This window comes from Vulpes lagopus, chromosome 9 (assembly GCF_018345385.1).
Source record: "Vulpes lagopus strain Blue_001 chromosome 9, ASM1834538v1, whole genome shotgun sequence".
NCBI lineage: Eukaryota > Metazoa > Chordata > Mammalia > Carnivora > Canidae > Vulpes > Vulpes lagopus.
Window position 1 is genome coordinate 79,599,648 of NC_054832.1, and position 21,194 is coordinate 79,620,841.

General features: G+C 40.7%; 1 protein-coding gene across 1 annotated transcript in view; it reads right to left on the reverse strand.

Moving 5' to 3' along the window:
• LOC121498881 (ubiquitin-conjugating enzyme E2 variant 2) overlaps positions 1-20,987 on the reverse strand; it is a 46,058-nt gene extending 25,071 nt beyond the window's left edge. The window contains exon 1 of the mRNA XM_041769232.1: positions 20,885-20,987. Within this exon, the coding sequence (XP_041625166.1) occupies positions 20,885-20,900 (16 nt within the window). The 5' untranslated portion in view covers positions 20,901-20,987. The remainder of the gene's footprint in view (positions 1-20,884) is intronic.
• Between the last annotated feature and the right edge of the window lie 207 nt (positions 20,988-21,194).

The following is a 21,194-nucleotide window of genomic DNA, read 5'->3' on the forward strand; positions in this document are numbered from 1 at the left end:
GTAGCTATATCTACATTTACAAAGACCAAAGACATGAAGTAACTAACTCAAGACCACAGCAAGATAGTAGCTGAGTCAAAATAATTCAAATTTCCTAACACAGGTACAACATTCTGTCACTGTATACTACATCTCAAAATCCAGAAAATTTTATTCATTTTTTTTTTAAGTCTATGCCCAGTGTTGGGCTTGAACTCATGACCCTAAGATCAAGAGTCACATGCTCTACCAACTGAGCCCTCCAGGTACCCCAAAATCCAGATAATTTTTTTAAAAGGGTAGGGAAATTACAGAATGCATACAACTGAAAATACGCATTTTCCAAAAATCATTCATTGTTGGAATTTGTCATATAAACAAAAATATTGTAAAGAAAGTGTTAAAATTTAAGTGCAAGAAATTTGATTTGGAGTGCTTAAAATCAAAAATTAATAAATTTATAAAAGTTCTCTGAATAATACTTTACAATTTTGTAGTAATTTAAGACTCAAATATTTGTTTGATTTTAACATTATTACCTTCCTTAACAGGACAAACAAAATTACGAAAACACGATGTAGAAGACCATAGACAAGACAGCAAACTATCAGGAGACCTACATTCTATCATCCACTCACTACTATATTCATTCGCTCCTTCACTCAACAATCATTTGATTACTACTGGATTCAGTTACTCTGCTACGCGGTTGACACCAAGAGAACTAAAACATTTTTTTGCTCTCAAGAGCACGACTAACCGGAGGAGCCCCAAACAGATACATGCATGTATGAAACAAGATACATAGAAAAGGCCACATTAAAGGAAGCAAGAATCCAGATCAAAGGAGACTGGACAAACATGACGAGCAAACACAATCCTGAATCCTGTACCAGACCAGAAATTACTGTTATTTTGCTTTAAAGCACATTAGCAGGGGGAGGAGTTAAGACCGCAGAGGAGTAGGGAGCCCCGAAGTGTGTCTCCTCCCTGGAATACAACTACCCAGTCATCAGATCATGCTCAACAACCAAGAAATCAGTCAGGGTCTGATAAAACAAATGCCACGAGTCTACCAGAGGAAAAGCAACCACCGACTGGAAGGCAGGAGGTGCGGAGGAGGTGCCTGAACCTGTGAAATACCCGCGGACACAGCAGAGGGACGAAGCCGACTTAAAGAGGCTCCCAGAAAGCATCATTAGCAGCCAAGTCCAAAATCAGAACTTGCAGAAGTGGCTGCGGCGGGGCACGCGCCTGGCTTGCAGGTACTCGGCGGAGAAGCGGGCAGAGCGGTCCCAGGCCCGGGCCCAAGAGCAGAGGGACACCCACGTGCGCTGGGTTCCCAGGGGTTCCCAGGGGTTCCCAGGCGCAGGGCTGTGGGGCCGGCGAGAGCAGCTCGTCTAGGTGGCCGCTTTCTGCTGCTGCGTAAACCGAGAACCACCGCATGACCCCACTGTCACGTTCCTGGGTCGGGCCCAGCAAAAGGCGGCCGCGTGGCAAGGCCCTCCCCAGGAGGAAGCGATGAGGGCTCCCTGAGGACTGCGGGCCCCAACTCTGAGCTCCAAGGCCAGAGAGCCAAGGCACTGCCACGTATTCATCGCCCGCATCGGGGCTGAGGCCTTCAGGGAGCCAAACAGGCACCTCGTGGAGGCCTGAGCTGCTAACACCAAGCCCCGCCTCCCTGCGCACTTGCACCCGAGAATCAGCACAACAGGCCCCTCCCCCAGAAGACCACCGAAAACAACCTCCTCACACCAAGTTTACTGATGATAGAGGGGGCTGCAAGGCATCAGCTCCAGGGGAAAACAATAACGAGCATTCTTTGTATTTTTATTCTTTAGTCTTTTACTACTACTTCTTCACATACTGTCTCACTTTTTTCTTTTTTTAATTCTTTTCATTTTTATACATACCACTTTTTTTTTTTAGTTTTTTTTGGTTCCCTTCATTGTATTTTGTTTTATTTTATATACTTTTTTTTTCTTTCTTATTTTGGGATCTAGTTTATCAAGCACACTAAAACACACTCAAGATCTAGTTTGGAGGGTGGATTTTTGTTAGTGGTGTTATTTATGGTTTTATTCTTTTTCTCTCTTCTTTTCTTTCCCAGACGTGATGAGATAGAGAAAATGACCCTAAAAGAATGAATGGAACGTAGTACTCACAGCAAGGGAGTTAATACAGATATAAGATGTCTGAACTACAATTTAAAACGAATATTAAGATACTAGGTGGGCTTTAAAAAAAAAAGATACTGGGTGGGCTTGTAAAATGCGTAAAAGACACTAGAGAATCCTATACTGTGGCGATAAAAGAACTAAAATCCAATCAGGCTGAAATTACAAACGTAGCCTGAATAAATGGAAGAACCGAGATGCAATCTCCAGGGGAGGCCATAAAAATGAGGAAGAACGAAGAGAAGAGCGAATCAGTAATAGAGAAAATAAAACTATAGGAAATAATGAAGTTGAAAAAAGAAGAGGGAAAGAAAACTATTAGATCAAGAAGATAGACAACTAGGCGATTTCATAAAGCAAAATAATATATATATTATAGGAGTTCAAAAGAAGAGCGGGAAAACGGGGCAGAAGTTTACTGAACAAATTATGGCTGAGAACTTCCCTAATGTGGGGAAGGAAACTGGCATTCAAGTTCAAGAGGCACAGAGAACTCCCCTCAAAATCCACAAAAATAGGTTAACACCTCCACATATTATAGTGAAACTACCAAAATACAAAGATAAAGAGACGGACACCTGTGTGGCTCAGCGGTTGAGCGTCTACCCTTAGCTCAGGGCATGATCCCGGGATTCGGGATCGAGTCCCACATCGAGCTCCCTGTGAGGGATCTATCAACAAGAAAACCTAACAATCACAAAAATTTATGTCCCTAGCATGAGAGCACCCAAATATATAAATCAAATAATAAGAAACCTAAAGCAACTCATTGACAATAATACAGGGCTAAATAATAGTAGAGGGCTTTAACACTACACTCACAGAAATGGGCACACCCAAGCAGAATATCAACAAGGGAACAAGGGCTTTGAATGACATACTGGACTAGACAGCTTCCCAGGGGAATTCTACATATAAAGAAAAATACCTATTCTTTGCAAACTCTTCCAAAAAAATTGAAATGGAAAGAAAACTTCCAAACTCTTTTATCTTGATCCCCAAACCAGACAAAGACTCCACCAAAAAGAAGTACAGACCCTGATAAACACAGATGCAAAAATTCTCACCTCTTAAAAAAAGGGGGGTGGGGGGATGCCTGGGTAGCTCAGCGGCTTAGCGCCTGCTTTTGGCCCAGGACTGAGTCCCACATCGGGCTCCCTGCATGGAGCCTGCTTCTCCCTCTGTGTGTCTGCCTCTTTCTCTCTCTCTCATGAGTAAATAAATAAATAAAATCTTTAAAAAATATTTCTCACCAAAATACTAGCTAATAGAATCCAACAGTACATCAAAAGGATTATTCACCACAACCACCAGGAGTGGGATTTATTGCTGGGCTGCAGGAGTGATTCAATATCTGCAAATCAATCAATGTGATACACTATATTAATTTTTTAAACAATAAGAACCATATGATCCTCCCAGAAGATACAGAAAAAGCATGTGGCAAAATACAGCATCCTTTCTTGATAAAAACACTCCACAACGTAGGGATAGAGGGAACATACCTCAACATCATAAAGACTATACACGAAATAAGAGCAGTAACTATCATCCACAATGGGGAAAAACTGAGAGCTTTCCCTCTAAGGTCAGGAACACAAAAGGGAATGTCCACTCACCACTGTTGTTCAAAAGAGTACTGAAAATCCTAGCCTCAGCAATCAGACAATAAAAAGAAATAAAAAACATCCAAATCAGCAAAAAAGAAGTCAAACTCACTCTTCACAGATACTATATGTATAAAATCCAAAAGACTCCACCCAAAAATTGCTAGACTGATAAAAGGAATTCAGCAAAATCGCAGAATATAAAATCAATGCATAAAAGTCCATTGCATTTCTATACACTAACAATTAAGCAGCAAAAAGAGAAATCAAGCAATCGATCCCATTGATAATTGCACCAAAAACAGTAAGATACCTAAGAATAAACCCAACCAAAAAGATAAAAGATTTGTACTCAGCAAACTACAGATCACTTATGACATAAATTGAGGAAGACACAAATGGAAAAACATTCATGCTCATGGATGGGAAGAATAAACATTGTTAAAACATCTATGCTACCCAAAACCTACACATTCAATGCAATCCCTATCAAAATACCATCAGCATTTTTCACAGAGCTGGAACGCACAATCCTAAAATTTGTATGGAATCAGAAAAGACCCCGAATAGCCAGAGGAATGCTGAAAAAAGACAGGGTACTTGGGTGCTTCAGTTAGTTAAGCTTCTGCCTTTGGTTCAGGTCATGATGCCAAGCTCCTGGGATCCAGCCCCAACCAGGCTCCTTGATCTGTGAGGAGCCTGCTTCTGCTTCTTCGTCTCCCTCTCCCTGCCATTCTCCTTGCTGTGTACCCATGTGCACGCTCTCTCTCCGTCAAATAAATAAAATAGAAGAAAGGGAAGAATGGAGGGAGGGAGGGGAAGAAACCAACCAAAGATGGAGGCATCACAATTCCAGGATTTCAAGCTGTATTATAAAGCTGTGATCATCAAGATAGTGTGGTATTAGCATAAAAACAGACACAAAGATCAATGAAACAGTACAGAGAACTCAGAAATGGAACCTTAACTCTATGATCCACTACTTTTCCACAAAGCAGGAAAGAATATCCAATGGAAAAAGGACAGTCTCTTCAACAAATGGTGTTGGAAAATTGGACAGCCATATGCAGAAGAATGAAACTGGACCACTTTCTTACACCATATCCAAAAATAAACTCAAAATGCATGAAAGACCTAAATGTGAGGCAAGCATCCACCCAATCCTAGAAAACAGGCAGAAACTTTTTTGACCTTGGCCACAGCAACTTCTTGCTAGACACACCTCCAAAAGCAATAGAGACAAAAGCAAAACTGAACTATAGAAATTTCATCAAGATAAAAAGCTTTTGGGACGCCTGGGTAGCTCAGTGGTTAAGCGTCTGCCTTCAGCTCAAGGCATGATCCTGGGGTCCAGGGATTGAGTCCAGCATCAGGCTCCGTGCAAAGACCCTGTTTCTCCCTCTGCCTATATCTCTACCTATCTCTGTGTGTCTCTCTCATGAATAAATCAGTAAAATCTTTAAAGAAAAAAAGCTTTAAAAACTTCTGCACAACAAAGGAAACATTAACAAAACTAAAAGGCAACTTACAGAATGGGAGAAGATATTTGCAAATAGATCATCAGATAAAGGGTTAAGTATCCAAAATCTATAAAGAACTTATCAAACTTAACACCCTCCCCCCAAAAAAAAAATCCAGTCAAGAAACAAGCAGAAAACATGTACAGACATTTCTCTAAAGAAGATATACAAAGGGCCAACAGATACATGAAAAGATGCTCAACATCACTCAGCATCAGGGAAATACAAATCAAAACCAAAATAAGATACCACCTCACACCAATCACAATGGCTAAAATGAACAACTCAGGAAACAACAAACAGATGTTGGTGAGGATGTGGAAAAAGGGAAACCCTCTTACGCTCTTGGTGGGAATGCAAACTGGTGCAGCCACTTTGGAAAACAGTGTGAAGGGTCTTCAAAAAGTTAAAAATAGAGCTACTGTTAAGACCCAGCAATTTCACTACTAAGTATTTACCTAAAGAATACGAACAGTGATTCGAAGGATACAGTGATTTGAAGGGGCACATGCACTCAGTTTATAGCAGCAATATCCACAAGAGCTAAGAGATGGAAAGAACCCAGATGTCCATCAACAGATGAATGGATAAATATGTAATATATATATATACACACACACACACACACACACAATAGGACTCAGCCATCAAAAAGAATGAAATCTCACCATTTGTAAGGGCCTGGATGGAACTAGAGAATGTTATGCTAAGCAAAATAAGTTAATCAGAAAAAGATAACTACCATATGATTTCACTCATATGTGGAATTTAAGAAACAAAACAGAGAAACAGGAGAAGAAAAAATAAAAATAGGCAAAACAAGAGAGACTCTTAACTATAGGAAACTTAGGGTTGCTAGAGGGGAGTAAGGTGGTGGGTTCGGGTCACTGGGTGATGGGCATTAAGGAGATCACCTGAAGCAACTCTGTTTTGTTTCTTGCTGATGGACATCTGGGTTCTTTCCATCTCATTCACTGCGGATATGAGAATAAACTAGTACAACTACTTTGATGAATGAACTGAAAAAACTTACACTCAGATCCAAGCATTTGGCTGAAGAAACTCATGTGAGTGCTCACAAGAAGACAGAAATAAGAATGCTTGCTGAGTATTATCTCTAATAGTGAAAACATAGAAACAACCTAAGCCTATCAAGGTATAATCAACAACAGAATACTGCTGCAATTACAATAAAAGAATTAGAGCTACAAATATCAACCAATGCTAAAATCTTAAAACATATTATTTAATAGCATATAGTTTCAGTTTTCCAAGTTGAAAAAGTTCTGGACATTGTTGCCAACATGAATATACTTAACCTTACTGAACTATAGATAAGATGGTAAATATGTTACACCACAATTAAAAAGAAAATATAAACCCTCTCAAAAGCTGCATATAAATAGATCTTTATACTGTTCCTAAGTACTTACATATGCAGCAAAAGTATAAATATGTTTGTGCAATATACTCCAAAATCAGGATAGCAATTACCTCTGGGCAAAGAGGAAGAGGCCTAGTACTTAGAAGGATACTGATAACATTTTACTTCTTCAAAAACAATCTGAAGCAAAAATAATTTATTAGATTTTGAGAGAGCTAGGGGTTGATATATGTGTATTCACAATTTTTTTAAAGATTTTTTAAAATTTATTCATTCATGAGAAAGAGAGAGAGAGAGGCAGAGACAGAGGCGGAGGGAGAAGCAGGCTCCATGCAGGGAGCCCGATGTGGGACTCCATCCTGGGTCTCCAGGATCATACCCTGGGCCTGAAGGCGGTGCAAAACCGCTGAGCCACCCAGGCTGCCCTGTATTCCCAATTTTTTTCTGCTGTTTAAAATCTTTCTTTTAAAAGGAGGAACATCACAAAAAAAGGGGTGGCAGAACATGAGAGAGAGAATGATGGGCAATGTTTGGGTACAGTAATTGAGGGCAAATGAGCAAAGAGCCAGATATGACCTGGAAGATGAGGCTCAACAAAGAAAGGACAAGGTGCACTTGCAAACTCAGACTTTACCTGCAGCAAGAGGTGGGGTAAGGGGTGGGCATTAAGCATGATAAGGAAGAAAGAGGAAAATACTATCAGTAGTGATAAAAGATAAAGAAAAGTTAAGTGCCTAAACTAAGAAAACTGATTCATTATATTGTATTTCTGTAATTGTATTTACTTCCAATTAACCAAAATAAAAATCAACTACAAGCTAGGAACTCTGCAAGGCCATTGGGATCTACCACTGACAACCATGGTCCCAGGCCTCTTGCAGCTTATAGTTTTACAGGGGAGCAAGACACAGAAATCAGATTATGAGAAGTGCTAAAAACAAGAAGGAACAACACAAATTTTTCATTAACATTTTAATATTTTCATTAATAGGAAACTAGCCAGATGACCCTGAGCAAACAGTGTTTTCTTTTACACTTTGCACACTTCAGTGTGAAATGTAGAACTAAACCACATCAGTGACGTACAACCTTTTGTCCATCCAAACAAATCTCAATGACTAACCAACAACACATAAAAGCCTACTACAGGAGGAAATCCACCAGACTGGGTAGAAAGAACAGGCAACACGAAAAAGAAATCCTTTGCCTTTTCTCTGCCCTTATCTCCATTTTCTGGTTCAAAATCTTTATTGAACCACATTATTCCCAAATTTATGATTCTTGATCTCCGTGAAAAAGCAAGGTATCACCAATCAACTTTAAAACAAAACAACTTACCTATATGATTCCTGAACTGCCTTTAAACCAAAGACCAAACGCAGTTTTGTTATGCAATATATAGTTTTACTTTCTAAAGATTCATGATTCTTTTATCTATTAACTTGCAAACAAAATAGTCAAGAGTCATTGTATTTTGTGGCACATTAAAGGAAGCCAGAAATTCTCTGCTATTCCTCCCACTGAGAGGTAGTCTAATTTTCCTCCCATTTAACCTTCCTTCATTTTCATTCAGAGGACTGTTTCAGAACATTGGACAAGACCCTATCCTATTAAAAAAAAAAAAAAAAAGGGGGGGGATCCCTGGGTGGTGCAGCGGTTTAGCGCCTGCCTTTGGCCCAGGGCCCGATCCTGGAGATCCGGGATCGAATCCCACATCGGGGCTTCCGGTGCATGGAGCCTGCTTCTCCCTCTGCCTGTGTCTCTGCCTCTCTCTCTCTGTGTGACTATCATAAATAAATAAAAATTTAAAAAATTTTTTAAAAAAGGCAAAAAGCATTAATGTTAAAAATTTTCAAAAAAAAAAATTTTCAGCTTGATTTCAGTACTTTAAAGTATTTAAAAATCTCCTAATATCAATAACCAGTTCCCTGAACAGCAGTAAATGGCCACAAATATCTATAACAATAAAGAATATGTATTTCATACACATGAAATACAAATGATACAAGAAAATAAACCAAATTTAAAAATTCTTTAAAAAATTGGCAAACTAAAGAATGATGAAATTATGCATCCACCCAAAAATAAAATTTAAAACATGCTAAACACACTGCTGGTAGAACTGTGAGAAAAGTATATGTAGTACACATAACTTTACACCGCTGGAAATCAATTCTACCTTAAGAGGTAATTTGACAATAAATAATAAACAAATAAACAAATAAATAAATAAAAAATTTTTTAAAAGGAGGTAATTTGACAAATGTAACAAGAATTTGTACTCAGGGGCAGCCCAGGTGGCTCAGCGGTTTATCGCCGCCTTCAGCCCAGGGCCTGATCCTGGGGACCCCGATGGAGTCCCGCGTCAGGCTCCCTGAATGGAACCTGCTTCTCCCTCTGCCTGTGTCTCTGCCTCTCTCTGTGTCTCTCATGAATAAATAAATAAAATCTTAAAAAAAAAAAAAAAAAAGAATTTGTATTCATATGCTTTAACTTCAAATTTCAAGTTATGTTGCCCTCAAGAACAAAACACAGGAGTGTAGACTGCTTCCAAAGCCAGCTATGAATAATTCTCCTCTCTCAGGTCAAAGCCCTCCCCGCCATTAGGGCTGGAGGCTATTTCCCCTCTGCTTGAATCTGGAAGGCCTTGCCACTTATTTTGACAGAATATGGTAAAGTGATGCTGGTGTAGTTGTGGAAATAGCATTCTCAGAAGCCTGGTGGCTTCTCTTCTGTTTAGCTCTCTTGGAAGCCAACCATCAATTAAGACACTACCAGGATGTTAAGAAGTCAAACAGGCCAGACAACGGCCAGTCCTAATTGAATCAAGAAACCTGAACAATAGGCCCAGCCAATCATCACATTTGAAGCCACTAACTTATACAGTGATTTGCTATACAGTCATAGATGGTAAAGGTGAGAAGAGCAAGTGAAAAAGTACTCTGGAGAAAAATGGTTAGCAGTGCAAAAACTTAAGAGGCCAACTGCCATACATTCACGTAGTTATGTCATATATTTAAAACATTACATAAAATCACTTTAAAATACATGACTTAAGAGCACCTCGGTAGCTCAGTAAGTTATGCACCTGACTCTTTGATTGTGGTTCAGGTCATGATCTCAAGGTCATGAGATCCAGCCCCACATTGGATTCTCTCTCTCCCACTTCCTCCCCATCTCTCTAAAAAAATTAAATTAAATACATGAATTGTATTCCACAGCTAACATCATCCTTAATGAAGAAAAACTGAGAGCTTTTCCCCTAAGGTCAGGAGGTCAGGAATAAGACTCTCACCAGTTACTTAACAGTACTGGAAGTTCTAGCCATAGCAAACAGACTACAAAAGAAATAAAAGGCAATTAAATTGATAAATAGGAAGCAAAACTTTCACTATTTGCATATGACATGATACTCTATATAGAAAACATGAAAGAACCCACCAAAACACTTCTAGAACTGATAAACGAATTCAATAAAGTCGCAGGACACAAAATCGATGTGTAGAAACCTATTGCTTTTTTTTTTTTTTAAGATTTTATTTATTTATTCATGAGAGTCACACAGAGAGAGAGAGAGAGAGGCAGAGACACAGGCAGAGGGAGAAGCAGGCTCCATGCAGGGAGCCTGACATGGGACTCGATCCCAGGTCTCCAGGATCACACCCTGGGCTGAAGACGGGCGCTAAACTGCTGAGCCACCCGGGCTGCCCGCATTTCTACACACCAATAATGACGCAGAAATATCATTTACAATTGCACTAAAAACAATAAGATACCTAGGAATAAACCTAGCCAAAAAGGTGAAAGACCCATACTCTGAAAACTGTAAGCTACTGATAAAAGAAATTCAAGATGGCACAAAAAAAAAATGGAAAAACATTCCATGCTGATGGATTAAAAAAACAAGTATTGTTAATCATCTATTCATGAGAGAGAAAGAAACACAGAGACACAGGCAGAGGGAGAAGCAGGCTCCATGCAGGGAGCCCAATGTGGGACTTGATCCCAGATGCTGGGATCAGGCCCTAAGCCGAAGCTGCTCAACTGCTGAACCACCCAGGTGTCTCTAAAATATATTTTTTTAAAGATTTTATTTGAGAGAACATGCACATGCACACACACCAAAGGGGGCAGGCAGAGAGAGAGGGAGAATAAACTGCTGAGTGCAGAGTCTAATGCAGGGCTCAATCTCAGGATCCTAAAATTCATGACCTGAGCCAAAATCAAGAGTCGGGCACTTAACCAACTAAGCCATTCAGGTGCCCTTGGAATATATTAAGTTTATAACAATTGCTTAATATTCAATTAAGAAATGAGGGGAAAAAAAGAAATGAGAACACAGGGATCCCTGGGTGGCTCAGCGGTTTAGCGCCTGCCTTTGGCCCAGGGCGTGATCCTGGAGTTCTGGGACCGAGTCCCATATCAGGCTCCCTGCATGGAGCCTGCTTATCCCTCCTCCTGTGTCCTCCTATAAAAGCACAGACTGCTTAGAGAATGCTTTTTATCTACCTATTTAACTTTTTAATAAGGTTAAACCTCATACCTGGCAAGAGGAAGCATGGACTCCTACATAATCATAACCAGATCAGTTAGAAGTTACATTATGTCATCGCTTCTCCTCCTTTTGGCTAAAATCAAGTGAAGACATTTTTTTTTTTTTTTTTTTTTTTATTTATGATAGTCACAGAGAGAGAGAGAGAGAGGCAGAGACACAGGCAGAGGGAGAAGCAGGCTCCATGCACCGGGAGCCCGATGTGGGATTCGATCCCGGGTCTCCAGGATCGCGCCCTGGGCCAAAGGCAGGCGCCAAACCGCTGCGCCACCCAGGGATCCCAAGTGAAGACATTTTTAAAGAACCAACTAGACAATGAAATACTTACCAAAAGCCATACTTTGCATCTTAATAAACTAGAAATATAAATTGGACTTAATCAAAACAAAACTTTTGGGCTTTGAAGAACACCATCAAAAAAGTGAAATGATAACCTACAAAATGGGAGAAATTTGTGTATAGAATATATAAAGCATTCTAAGTCAGTGATAAAAAAAATGGCCTAATTTAAAAATGAGCAAAGAATCTGAACATTTCTCCAGACAACATACAAATGACCAAGAAGCACATAAAAAAATGCTCAACATCATTAGTCATGAGGGAAATGCAAATCAAAACCATAATGAAGTATCATATTTCACCCACTAGAATGGCTAGAATTGAAAATTCAGGCAGTTTGTAATGTGGAGAAATCAGGACTCTCATAAACTACTGGTGAGAATATAAAATGTTCTCCATTTGGAAAACAGTATGGCAGTTTCTCAAACAATTAAAAATAGAATTTCCATTCTATTACCCAGCAATTGTACACCCAGAAGAAATGAAAACATATATCCATACAGAAACTGGCACACATGTGTTTATAGCAGCATTATTCGTAATAGCCAAAACATGGAAACAATCCAAATCAGCAATGGATAGATAAATCAAATGTAGTATACATAAAAAAATAGAATACTATTATTCAGCCATTAAAAGGAATAATTGATAAATGCTACATTGATGAACCTTCAAAACATTATACTAAGTAAAAGAAGTCAGACACAAAAGATCACATACCCTATAAAAGTCCAGAATGGGCAAATCTACAGAAACAGAACATAAATTTGTGGTTGAAGGGGCTAGAAGGGAATGATGAAGGGACAGTATGGTAAGGGTTAAAGTGTATAGGGTTTTGGGGGCAATAAAAATGTTCTAAGGTGAGGGTAGCGAATGGTTGCAAACATCTGCAAATACATCAGAAAACAACGAATTATATACACAGAGGTGAAGAGTATGGTACATGAATTCTGACTCAACAAAGGTTTAAAAAACAAGTAGAAGGAGTAATTTAATTTTCTGAGACTAAACTCAGTATTTATTTACAGTTCCATCTCCCAGAAGCTTCAGCTTTCTCAGTGATCAATCAATCAAAAGTATAGTCAAGGACTTCATAGGGAAAACTGGCCTTTTTCCAGAGAACACTGAAATTTTTTTAAGATTATTTATTTACTTATTTGAGACAGAGTAAGCAGAGAGCATGAGTGGGGGGAGGGGCAGAGGGAGAAGGAGAAACAGACTTCTCCATGAGCAAGGAGCCTGAGCCGGGGCTTGAATCCAGGACCCCAGGATCATGACCTGAGCCAGAGGCAGACTCTTAACTGACTGAGCCACCCAGCACCTAGTACCCTGGATTTTAGACACTATTTCAAAACCCCTGGGGAGAATAAGGAGCCCAGATTACATAGCTGTTGTAAGCATAGCAGTCATAAGTCCCACAAATCTTGGAAGTAGGTTCTTCTCACCTGATGAACATACACCATCCTGTCCAGAGGCACCCTAACTGGAGAAGTAGGTAAGAGCAAGAATGGGAGAAAGTGGAGTCAGTATTAAATGTTCTAAATCGAGGATCCCCGGGTGGCGCAGCGGTTTGGCGCCTGCCTTTGGCCCAGGGCGCGATCCTGGAGACCCGGGATCGAATCCCACATCAGGCTCCCGGTGCATGGAGCCTGCTTCTCCCTCTGCCTATGTCTCTGCCTCTCTCTCTCTCTCTCTGTATGACTATCATAAATAAAAAAATTAAAAATAAATAAATAAATAAATAAATAAATGTTCTAAATCGGGGCAGCCCTAGTGGCACAGCGGTTTAGCGCCACCTGCAGCCCAGGGTGTGATCCTGGAGACCCGGGATCGAGTCCCACGTGGGGCTCCCTGCATGGAGCCTGCTTCTCCCTCTGCCTGTGTCTCTCCCTCTCTCTCTCTCTCTCTCTCTCACGAATAAAATCTTTAAAAATGTTCTACATCACCAATTTATGAGCAACATTTAAGGTAACTCATTAGGTTATGCTTCCTACTTCTGAAAGAGATGAATTCCTATCAATCTCTCATAGCATTCCCAATAACTTCTCCTCCAATCCCCAAAATAAGCTGGGAGGGAAAATGTCAGATTTTATAAGAATCACCAAGGGAGGGGTAGCCTGGTCAGCTCAGCAGTTTAGTGCCACCTTCAGCCCAGGGTCTGATCCTGGAGACCCGGGATCGAGTCCCACGTCAGGCTCCCTGCTGGAGCCTGCTTCTCTCTCTGCCCCTCCCTCTGTTTCTCTCATGAATAAATAAATGAATGAATGAATCACCAAGAGAAACAATGACTGTGTATTTGCCTGCAATACCAAATTTGTGCTCACAAAAGATTTGTGTAAATGTGCAACAAGATTTAGCTATTAATATCAATTGTCTTAAATTTTTTTATTATTCTTTCAACATAATCAAGACTTAAAAAACATGTAGTTTTAATTACTTATAATGCCATTACACTCTCTGAAGTGTTTTTGTCTTAATCTTTAACTGCATTCATTTATGAAATCATTGTTAGGTTCCTACAAAATAAAAGCAAACAGAAAGTTTATAGAATACAGTGTAATACAGAAGTACTATAAAAAAAAACTTGAAATCAAGAAACTAGCTCTGGACTCAACATCTAGCTAAATAATCTTATGAAAGTCATTTCATATCTAGATTTCCATCGCTCATCTATTAAAAAAAAGAACTTGGCCCACAGCCCAGATGACCCATAAGGTGCTTTCCATCAGAACTACTATTTCAACATATGTAAAGGCATAAACAGGCCTTAAGGATTTTCCTCCTGTGGTCTGAAACATTGCTGAGTTCTAACTTAAACTGAATATGACACCTGCTCTTTTTTTTTTTAAAAGATTTTATTTATTTATTCATGAAACACCTGCTCTTATACAAATCAGTGGAGACTTTGCAAATAAGTCACTCACAAACGCCAGTCCTAAAGTTCCACCTTATAGTATTACCTCAAAGATTCATTTATAAAAGCATCAGCTCTTTTAAAAAGTCAGCGACATTTAAAACAAACTTTGAACACTGAATTTTATTCTTTATTCTAGTCTAAAAGCCTCATGTATCCACTTCGAAATTTTGTGTCAAACAGCTCCCCCCAAGTAATTGTCAAGTGGATGTTTCCACTAAGGATAATCTTCTGTTTGCAGGACTTTCAGTTAGCACAGTTGAAGCTCCGGTTAGCAGTCTACTAACTGTAACTGCTTTAAGTATAAATTTTGCTGGGGATCCCTGGGTGGCTCAGCGGTTTCGCGCCTGCCTTTGGCCCAGGGCACGATCCTGGAGTCCGGGGATTGAGTCCCGCGTCGGGCTCCCGGCATGGAGCCTGCTTCTCCCTCTGCCTGTGTCTCTGCCTTTCTCTCTCTGTGTGTGTCTATCATAAATAAATAAAAATAAATCTTAAAAAAAAAAAGTATAAATTTTGCTGCTAGTTCCCCAGTCCACAAATCATTATGTAAATAACAGAAGAGCATCCTAACCAGTGGCCAATCACTTCACATCTTTTAAAATCTGTTGGTGATGGGTCACTACATCTGTTAGTCACATACAGACAGCAAAGCTTTTAGGAGTACTGCCTCCTTGTCTGCCAGTCATAAACCCATGTGACATTCTATAAAAATAGCCAAAAAAGGAAGTTAGCCAACAAAGATCAAAGTACAGCAAAGAAATGAAAACTGAAAGAAAGAGCAGCAAAGAAAGAAAAACAGGTAACACGAAAGTGAAATGTGAATCAAATGTAAATACAGTTATAGAAGAAATACCCAACCATAAATGTTGCAGACTCTAGATAAGCAGCCACATGAACTTTGTGAATGTGAGCTTATGGGTGTAAATGACGAAAGTAATTTAAGAAAAATATGACAGTGTTCCAGATGAAGTGAAAAACTTCACAATAAAGAAAGTCTCAGATTATTTCCTAATACTGAAAGCAAAGAGGGTAAAATATTGGAAGTGATTCCAATTTAGGACTATGACAACTCACCAAAACACAGAATAGATGCTTGCTCCACATCATAAGTTATAGGATGAGAAGAAAAAGTATTGTTCAAACTACTCCCAAGAAGTTTACAAATAAAACACTCTAATTCTTAATGTATCATGTTTAAATTACAGTACTAAACAAATCTCACTTTTACAATTTTTTTCTTCTCTTATACACTGGTAACCACAGGAAGAGTTTTTAATGTCTGAGCTATTATTTTCAAAGGTCACAGAGTAATAATTGTTCTTACTTAGTAATAAAATTGCTTTGGGGGCACCTGGGTGGCTCAGTTAGTTAGGGACCTGACTTTGGCTCAGGTCATGATCTGGGGGTCCTGGAATCAAGCCCCATGGGCTCTGTGCTTAGCAGGAAGTCTGCTTCTCCCTCTCCCTTCCCCCTGCTCATGCTTTCTCTCTCAAAAAAGATAAATAGAATCTTTAAAAAAAATTTGCTTTGAACAGTTTGTTTGGTCATTTTACCACTCTACAGTACTGTGCAAAGGGGTGACTGCCTGGACAGGACAGTAAGGTTGTTTTATTTAATACTGTCAAGATCAAGGGCCTATCAAGAGTATCCAGGTTCCTAACAGACACAGAAAAAAATCTATCAGGCCAGTTATTAAAGTCTCAAGGGGGAAATGTACTGGACTACAACAATTTAGCTCTCCTATCGTTTAGTTCCCATGCAGATCTCATCTGTTACTACTCCCAAATTCTACCCATATATCTTCATCTTGAAGATGGGGAAAACAAAATCAAGTTGTCCAACCTTTTCATATAAGGAATGGGGAAAGCAAGGCTTAAGAGATTCAGTGGCATATGTCTACCTACCATGCCACAGTAATTTATGCAGGGCAGCAGAGGAATTAAAACACTGCTAATCTAGTTCTTGTTCCCATATACACAATGCTACCCACTTCTTAAAAAGGTAATTAGTAAGTTTTATTTTGGTTTCATTTTTCAACCATATGGCTAACACAGACCCACTATCAAAGAAAAAATACTCCCATTTTTTCCTGAGCCTCTCATTACTTAAAGATATTTTACAGTCATCTGCATTCAGAGCCTAGAACCGTAGTGTAACTTAAATGATAAGAAATTTTAAAATGTTTATTACAATGTATCCCAAATGGGATTCTGAGATAGAAAACATACATTAGGTACTCTAATGTACAATCTTCTATATACTATCTTCACAACTTCTCTGTAAAACAAACTATTCTAAAATTTAAAACTTATTTGTTTTAGAAAAGTATTACACATACTTTTTTATAAGTACTTATACTTTTTTTTAAAAGTAACTCTTTTTTTTTTAAATTTATTTACTTATTTATGATAGTCACACAGAGAGAGAGAGGCAGAGACATAGGCAGAGGGAGAAGCAGGCTCCATGCACCGGGAGCCTGACGTGGGATTCGATCCCAGGTCTCCAGGATCACACCCTGGGCCAAAGGCAGGCGCCAAACCGCTGCGCCACCCAGGGATCCCAAAGTACTTATACTTTTTTATAAGTATAAGACACATGTCTTTTATAAGTGCTAGGATCCTTTTTTAAAAAAATTTGAGAGAGAGAGAGAATGCGAGCACATGAGCAGGGGGAGGGGCTGAGAGAGAAGGAAACTCCTTCCTGAGCAGGGAGCCCAATGTGAGGTTCAATCCCAAGGATCCCAAGGTCATGACCTGAGCCGAAGGCAGATGATTAATAAACTGAGCCACTCAGGCACCCTTAGCGCTAGGATCTAATTAAATTTTTGAATCAAAGGTACTAAATGTTCTATTCCTTAAAGTAGTGCTTCTTAAAAAAAAAATAAATTAAAAAATAAAGTAGTGCTTCTTAAGCTATGTCCCATGAAATCCTCTTGACCCCCAGAGGTGACTCTGCCTCTTGGAAAAGGGGATCCTAGCTAGTGGGTCTCTACCCCAGCCCCAATTTCCATTCATAAGAAGCATCTAACAGTCTGAAACAAAGATATTGCTAGAAAGAATAGTGTGAAAGTCACTCTCCAGCCTAAAAGGAAGATTCATGATCTGAGGACTATTCCAAACTCACAGTTCCTCATAACAGAACACTCAAATTCTAATCCTGAATCCATCACTATGTACAATCTTGTATTTCTTTAGGTCAGTTTTCTCATCCGCAAAATAAGAGGACCAAATGGTATGCCAAAGTATGTTTCAGCTTACAGTTCCCATTCTAATTTGAACTTTTTTTTTTTTTAAAGATTTTATTTATTTATTCATGAGACACACAGGGAGAGGCAGAGACACAGGCAGAGGGAGAAGCAGGCTTCATGAGGGAGCCGGATGTGGGACTTGATCCCAGGACTCCAGGATCACGCTCTGAGCCAAAGGCAGATGCTCAACCGCTGAGCCACCCAGGCATCCCATAATTTGAACTTCTTCTACCCAATTTCTCTTCTAGTAAAAGGAAGGGTAAAAACATATGACTTAGATAATGCACATTAAAATATAATGCCTTAATAAAGATCAAAAAATAGCTGTCAAAAAAAAAATGTATCTGTCAAGTGTCTGTACTTTCTGGCCTATCAAATAACTTTTACCCGGGATCCCTGGGTGGCGCAGCGGTTTGGCGCCTGCCTTTGGCCCAGGGCGCGATCCTGGAGACCCGGGATCGAATCCCACATCAGGCTCCCGGTGCATGGAGCCTGCTTCGCCCTCTGCCTATGTCTCTGCCTCTCTTTCTCTCTGTGACTATCATAAATAAATTTAAAAAAAATTTATTTAAAAAAAAATAAATAACTTTTACCCAAAATTATTTTGTCTATGTACATTTTTTAAATGACTCTTTTCAGTTTTTTGGGTTTTTTTTTAGTAATCTCTACACCCAAACGTGGTTGGCTCAAGCTCATGACCTTGAGATCAAGAGTCCCATGCTCCTCAGACTGAGCCAGCCAGGCACCCCAAAACACATAATTACATCCAGCTGTCTCATCTCATTTTAAATTTCCAGGTACATCATATTTATTCCACAAATATACAGGTACTATTTCCCTTCCATACCACTAAGAAGCAAAGAATATAAAAATACAGCCAACAGAAAGTGCAATTTAAAAAGTCTAGGGAGGGACACCTGAGTGGCTCACCGGTTGAGCGTCTGCCTTTGGCTCAGGGCATAATCCCGGAGTACTGGGATCGAGTCCCACATCAGACTCCCTGCATGGAGCCTGCTTCTCTCTCTGCCTGGGTCTCTGCCTCTCTCTCTCTCTCTCATAAATAAAATATTTTAAAAAATCAAAATAAAATGTCCAAAGCTGCTTCTGCACTCACACCCACGTCAGTTCAACAATACTGTCAATAATGTAAGGCACATAAAATGAATAAATACTGAAATATACAAGGGCAAGTTTTTAGCAGTAGTTTCAAAATGAAATGCGGTGGTTTAAGAAAACTCAAATCCCTAAATTACATCATTATTAATTAAGCTAATGTTTCAAAGTTCATAAATCTCAAGAGTGAAATGTAACAATTGTGATGCTGAAATATAAACCAGAAAATACAGGTATCCAATGTATAAGCAAATATGCCAATAATCAGCAACATCTTTATAATTTTTATTTGACTTTCTTAAAAAATAACTAAAAGTGGTTAACAAAAAGTATCTGCCATTAATACCTATTATTTGGTCTTTTCAAAATATTTCCACACTTTCTCATATATATGTTAAGGGAAAACAGTGCAATTCACAAAATGAAAACCATCAAATGCACTATTACTAAATTTTCAAAAACCCACAGATACTAAGCACAACTCTTACAAAGATACGGACCGTTCACAAGCACAGTGGACTTCAAATAGCAAGTAAAGTTGTAACAGTAAAATCTCACTTTTTATATAATCTTTGCTTTACTAGTTCTCTGACCTAAGTATATTTCCCAGCGCTAAAACTGTTAACGACTTCACCACTTATAATATCTGTAAATAATGAAGATGAGCCTTAAAACATAATTTTTCATTAAAATTTATGTTGAACGTAGTTTGACGTATTATCTTAAAAGTTCCAATAACAGGGGCAGCCCCGGTGGCGCAGCGGTTCAGCGCCGCCTGCAGCCCGGGGCGTGATCCTGGAGACCCGGGATGGATCCCACGTCGGGCTCCCGCGTGGAGCCTGCTTCTCCCTCTGCCTGTGTCTCTGCCTCTCTCTCTGTCTCTGTGTGTGACTATCATAAATAAATAAAAATTAAAAAAATAAAAAATAAAAAATGTATGTTTTTTAAAAATAAATAAATAAAATCTTTTAAAAAGAAAGTAAAAGTTCCAATAACATACACTGCAACCTTCCATTTCTCAGCACACAGACATTCAGAAATTCGTTTTATTATGCAATGATGGCATTTGGTATCAAATCACTGTTCCATATAACCTGGTTTCAATAATGATTAGGAAAAATGAAAGATCACACGTATGTTCATGTAATAAAACTTAACATTTTCATTTTAACATTTTTTAAAACGGTCGAGCTTGGAAAATCTCAGCATTAATAATGAACTTCAAAAAAAATGATTAGGGTGTCATTCTGTAGGTTGGTAAATTGAACACCAATAAAAATCAATCTATTAAAAAAAATGATCAACTTCAAAAAATCTGTGCTCAAAAAAACCAACAAACAAACAAAAAGGAACCCTCTGTGCTCAGAGGAAAACAGTGTGGCCAGCACGAGAGGAGACTGACGACCCTACCACCTAAACCCACCTCTTCAATCAGCTTTCCCTGCTCTGGGTCTTTATTTTACTTGGACTGCAGTTTGGCATTTGTTTTTCCTAAGATCTTATTTAAAGTCGTTTAAATGGATGAAGCGGCAGTACGTCTGCAGCCAGGTGAGATGGTCTCGTCTCCGCGCTCCCATAGAGCCAGAGAGCGCCGGCCCCTCTCCTCGGTCCTGCCCGCCACCACGCAGGCCGGTCCCGGGGGACGCCAGCCCCTCTCCGCCCGGGACTCCCCCGGCCCCGAACCCCCGGGGACGCGAGGCCGCCGCCGCCCACCTCGGGCCTCCGCCGCGCCCTCCCACGTCTTCCGCTCGGCCCCCGGGTCCGCACCCGCAGACCCGCGAGCGCGCCCGCGCCGGAGCCACCCCGCCCCCAGCCGCGAGCGCGCGGCCGACGCGCAGGCACGACCCCCCGCCCCCGACGACCGCCCCGGGCCCTCGCCGGCGCCCGGCCCGCCGGACTCTCCCCGCGCCCGGGCTCCGCTCCCCGGGAAGCGCGGCGTCCGGGGAGGCACAGCCCGGGTCCCCCCCCACAGTCAGCGCCCGGCCGCCAGCCCCGGCGGAGGGGCAAAGCCGGGGGGCAGCGGGACGGCAGCAGCCCGGCCCGGGAACCGACCTGTGGAGACCGCCATCTTCTCCTGCAGCCCGACGCGCCGCACGCACGCACAGCGACGTCAGCGCACTTCCGGGAGCGCGCAGCCCCGCCCCTCGGCGCGCGGCCTCCCGGCGCGCGTCAGCACGGCCCGCCCCGCGGCCCCCTGCCCGGCCCCCGCCCCCGCGGTCGGCGCCCGGGAAGAGCCAGAGAAGTTCGCCGGCCCCGGCTGAGGGAGTCACCGCAGGGTCCTGCGGAAATACCGAGTGGACATTTTGTTGAAGGCCTGTGCGGCGGGGGGGGGGGGGGGGGGGGGGGGGTGATTTTTTTTTTT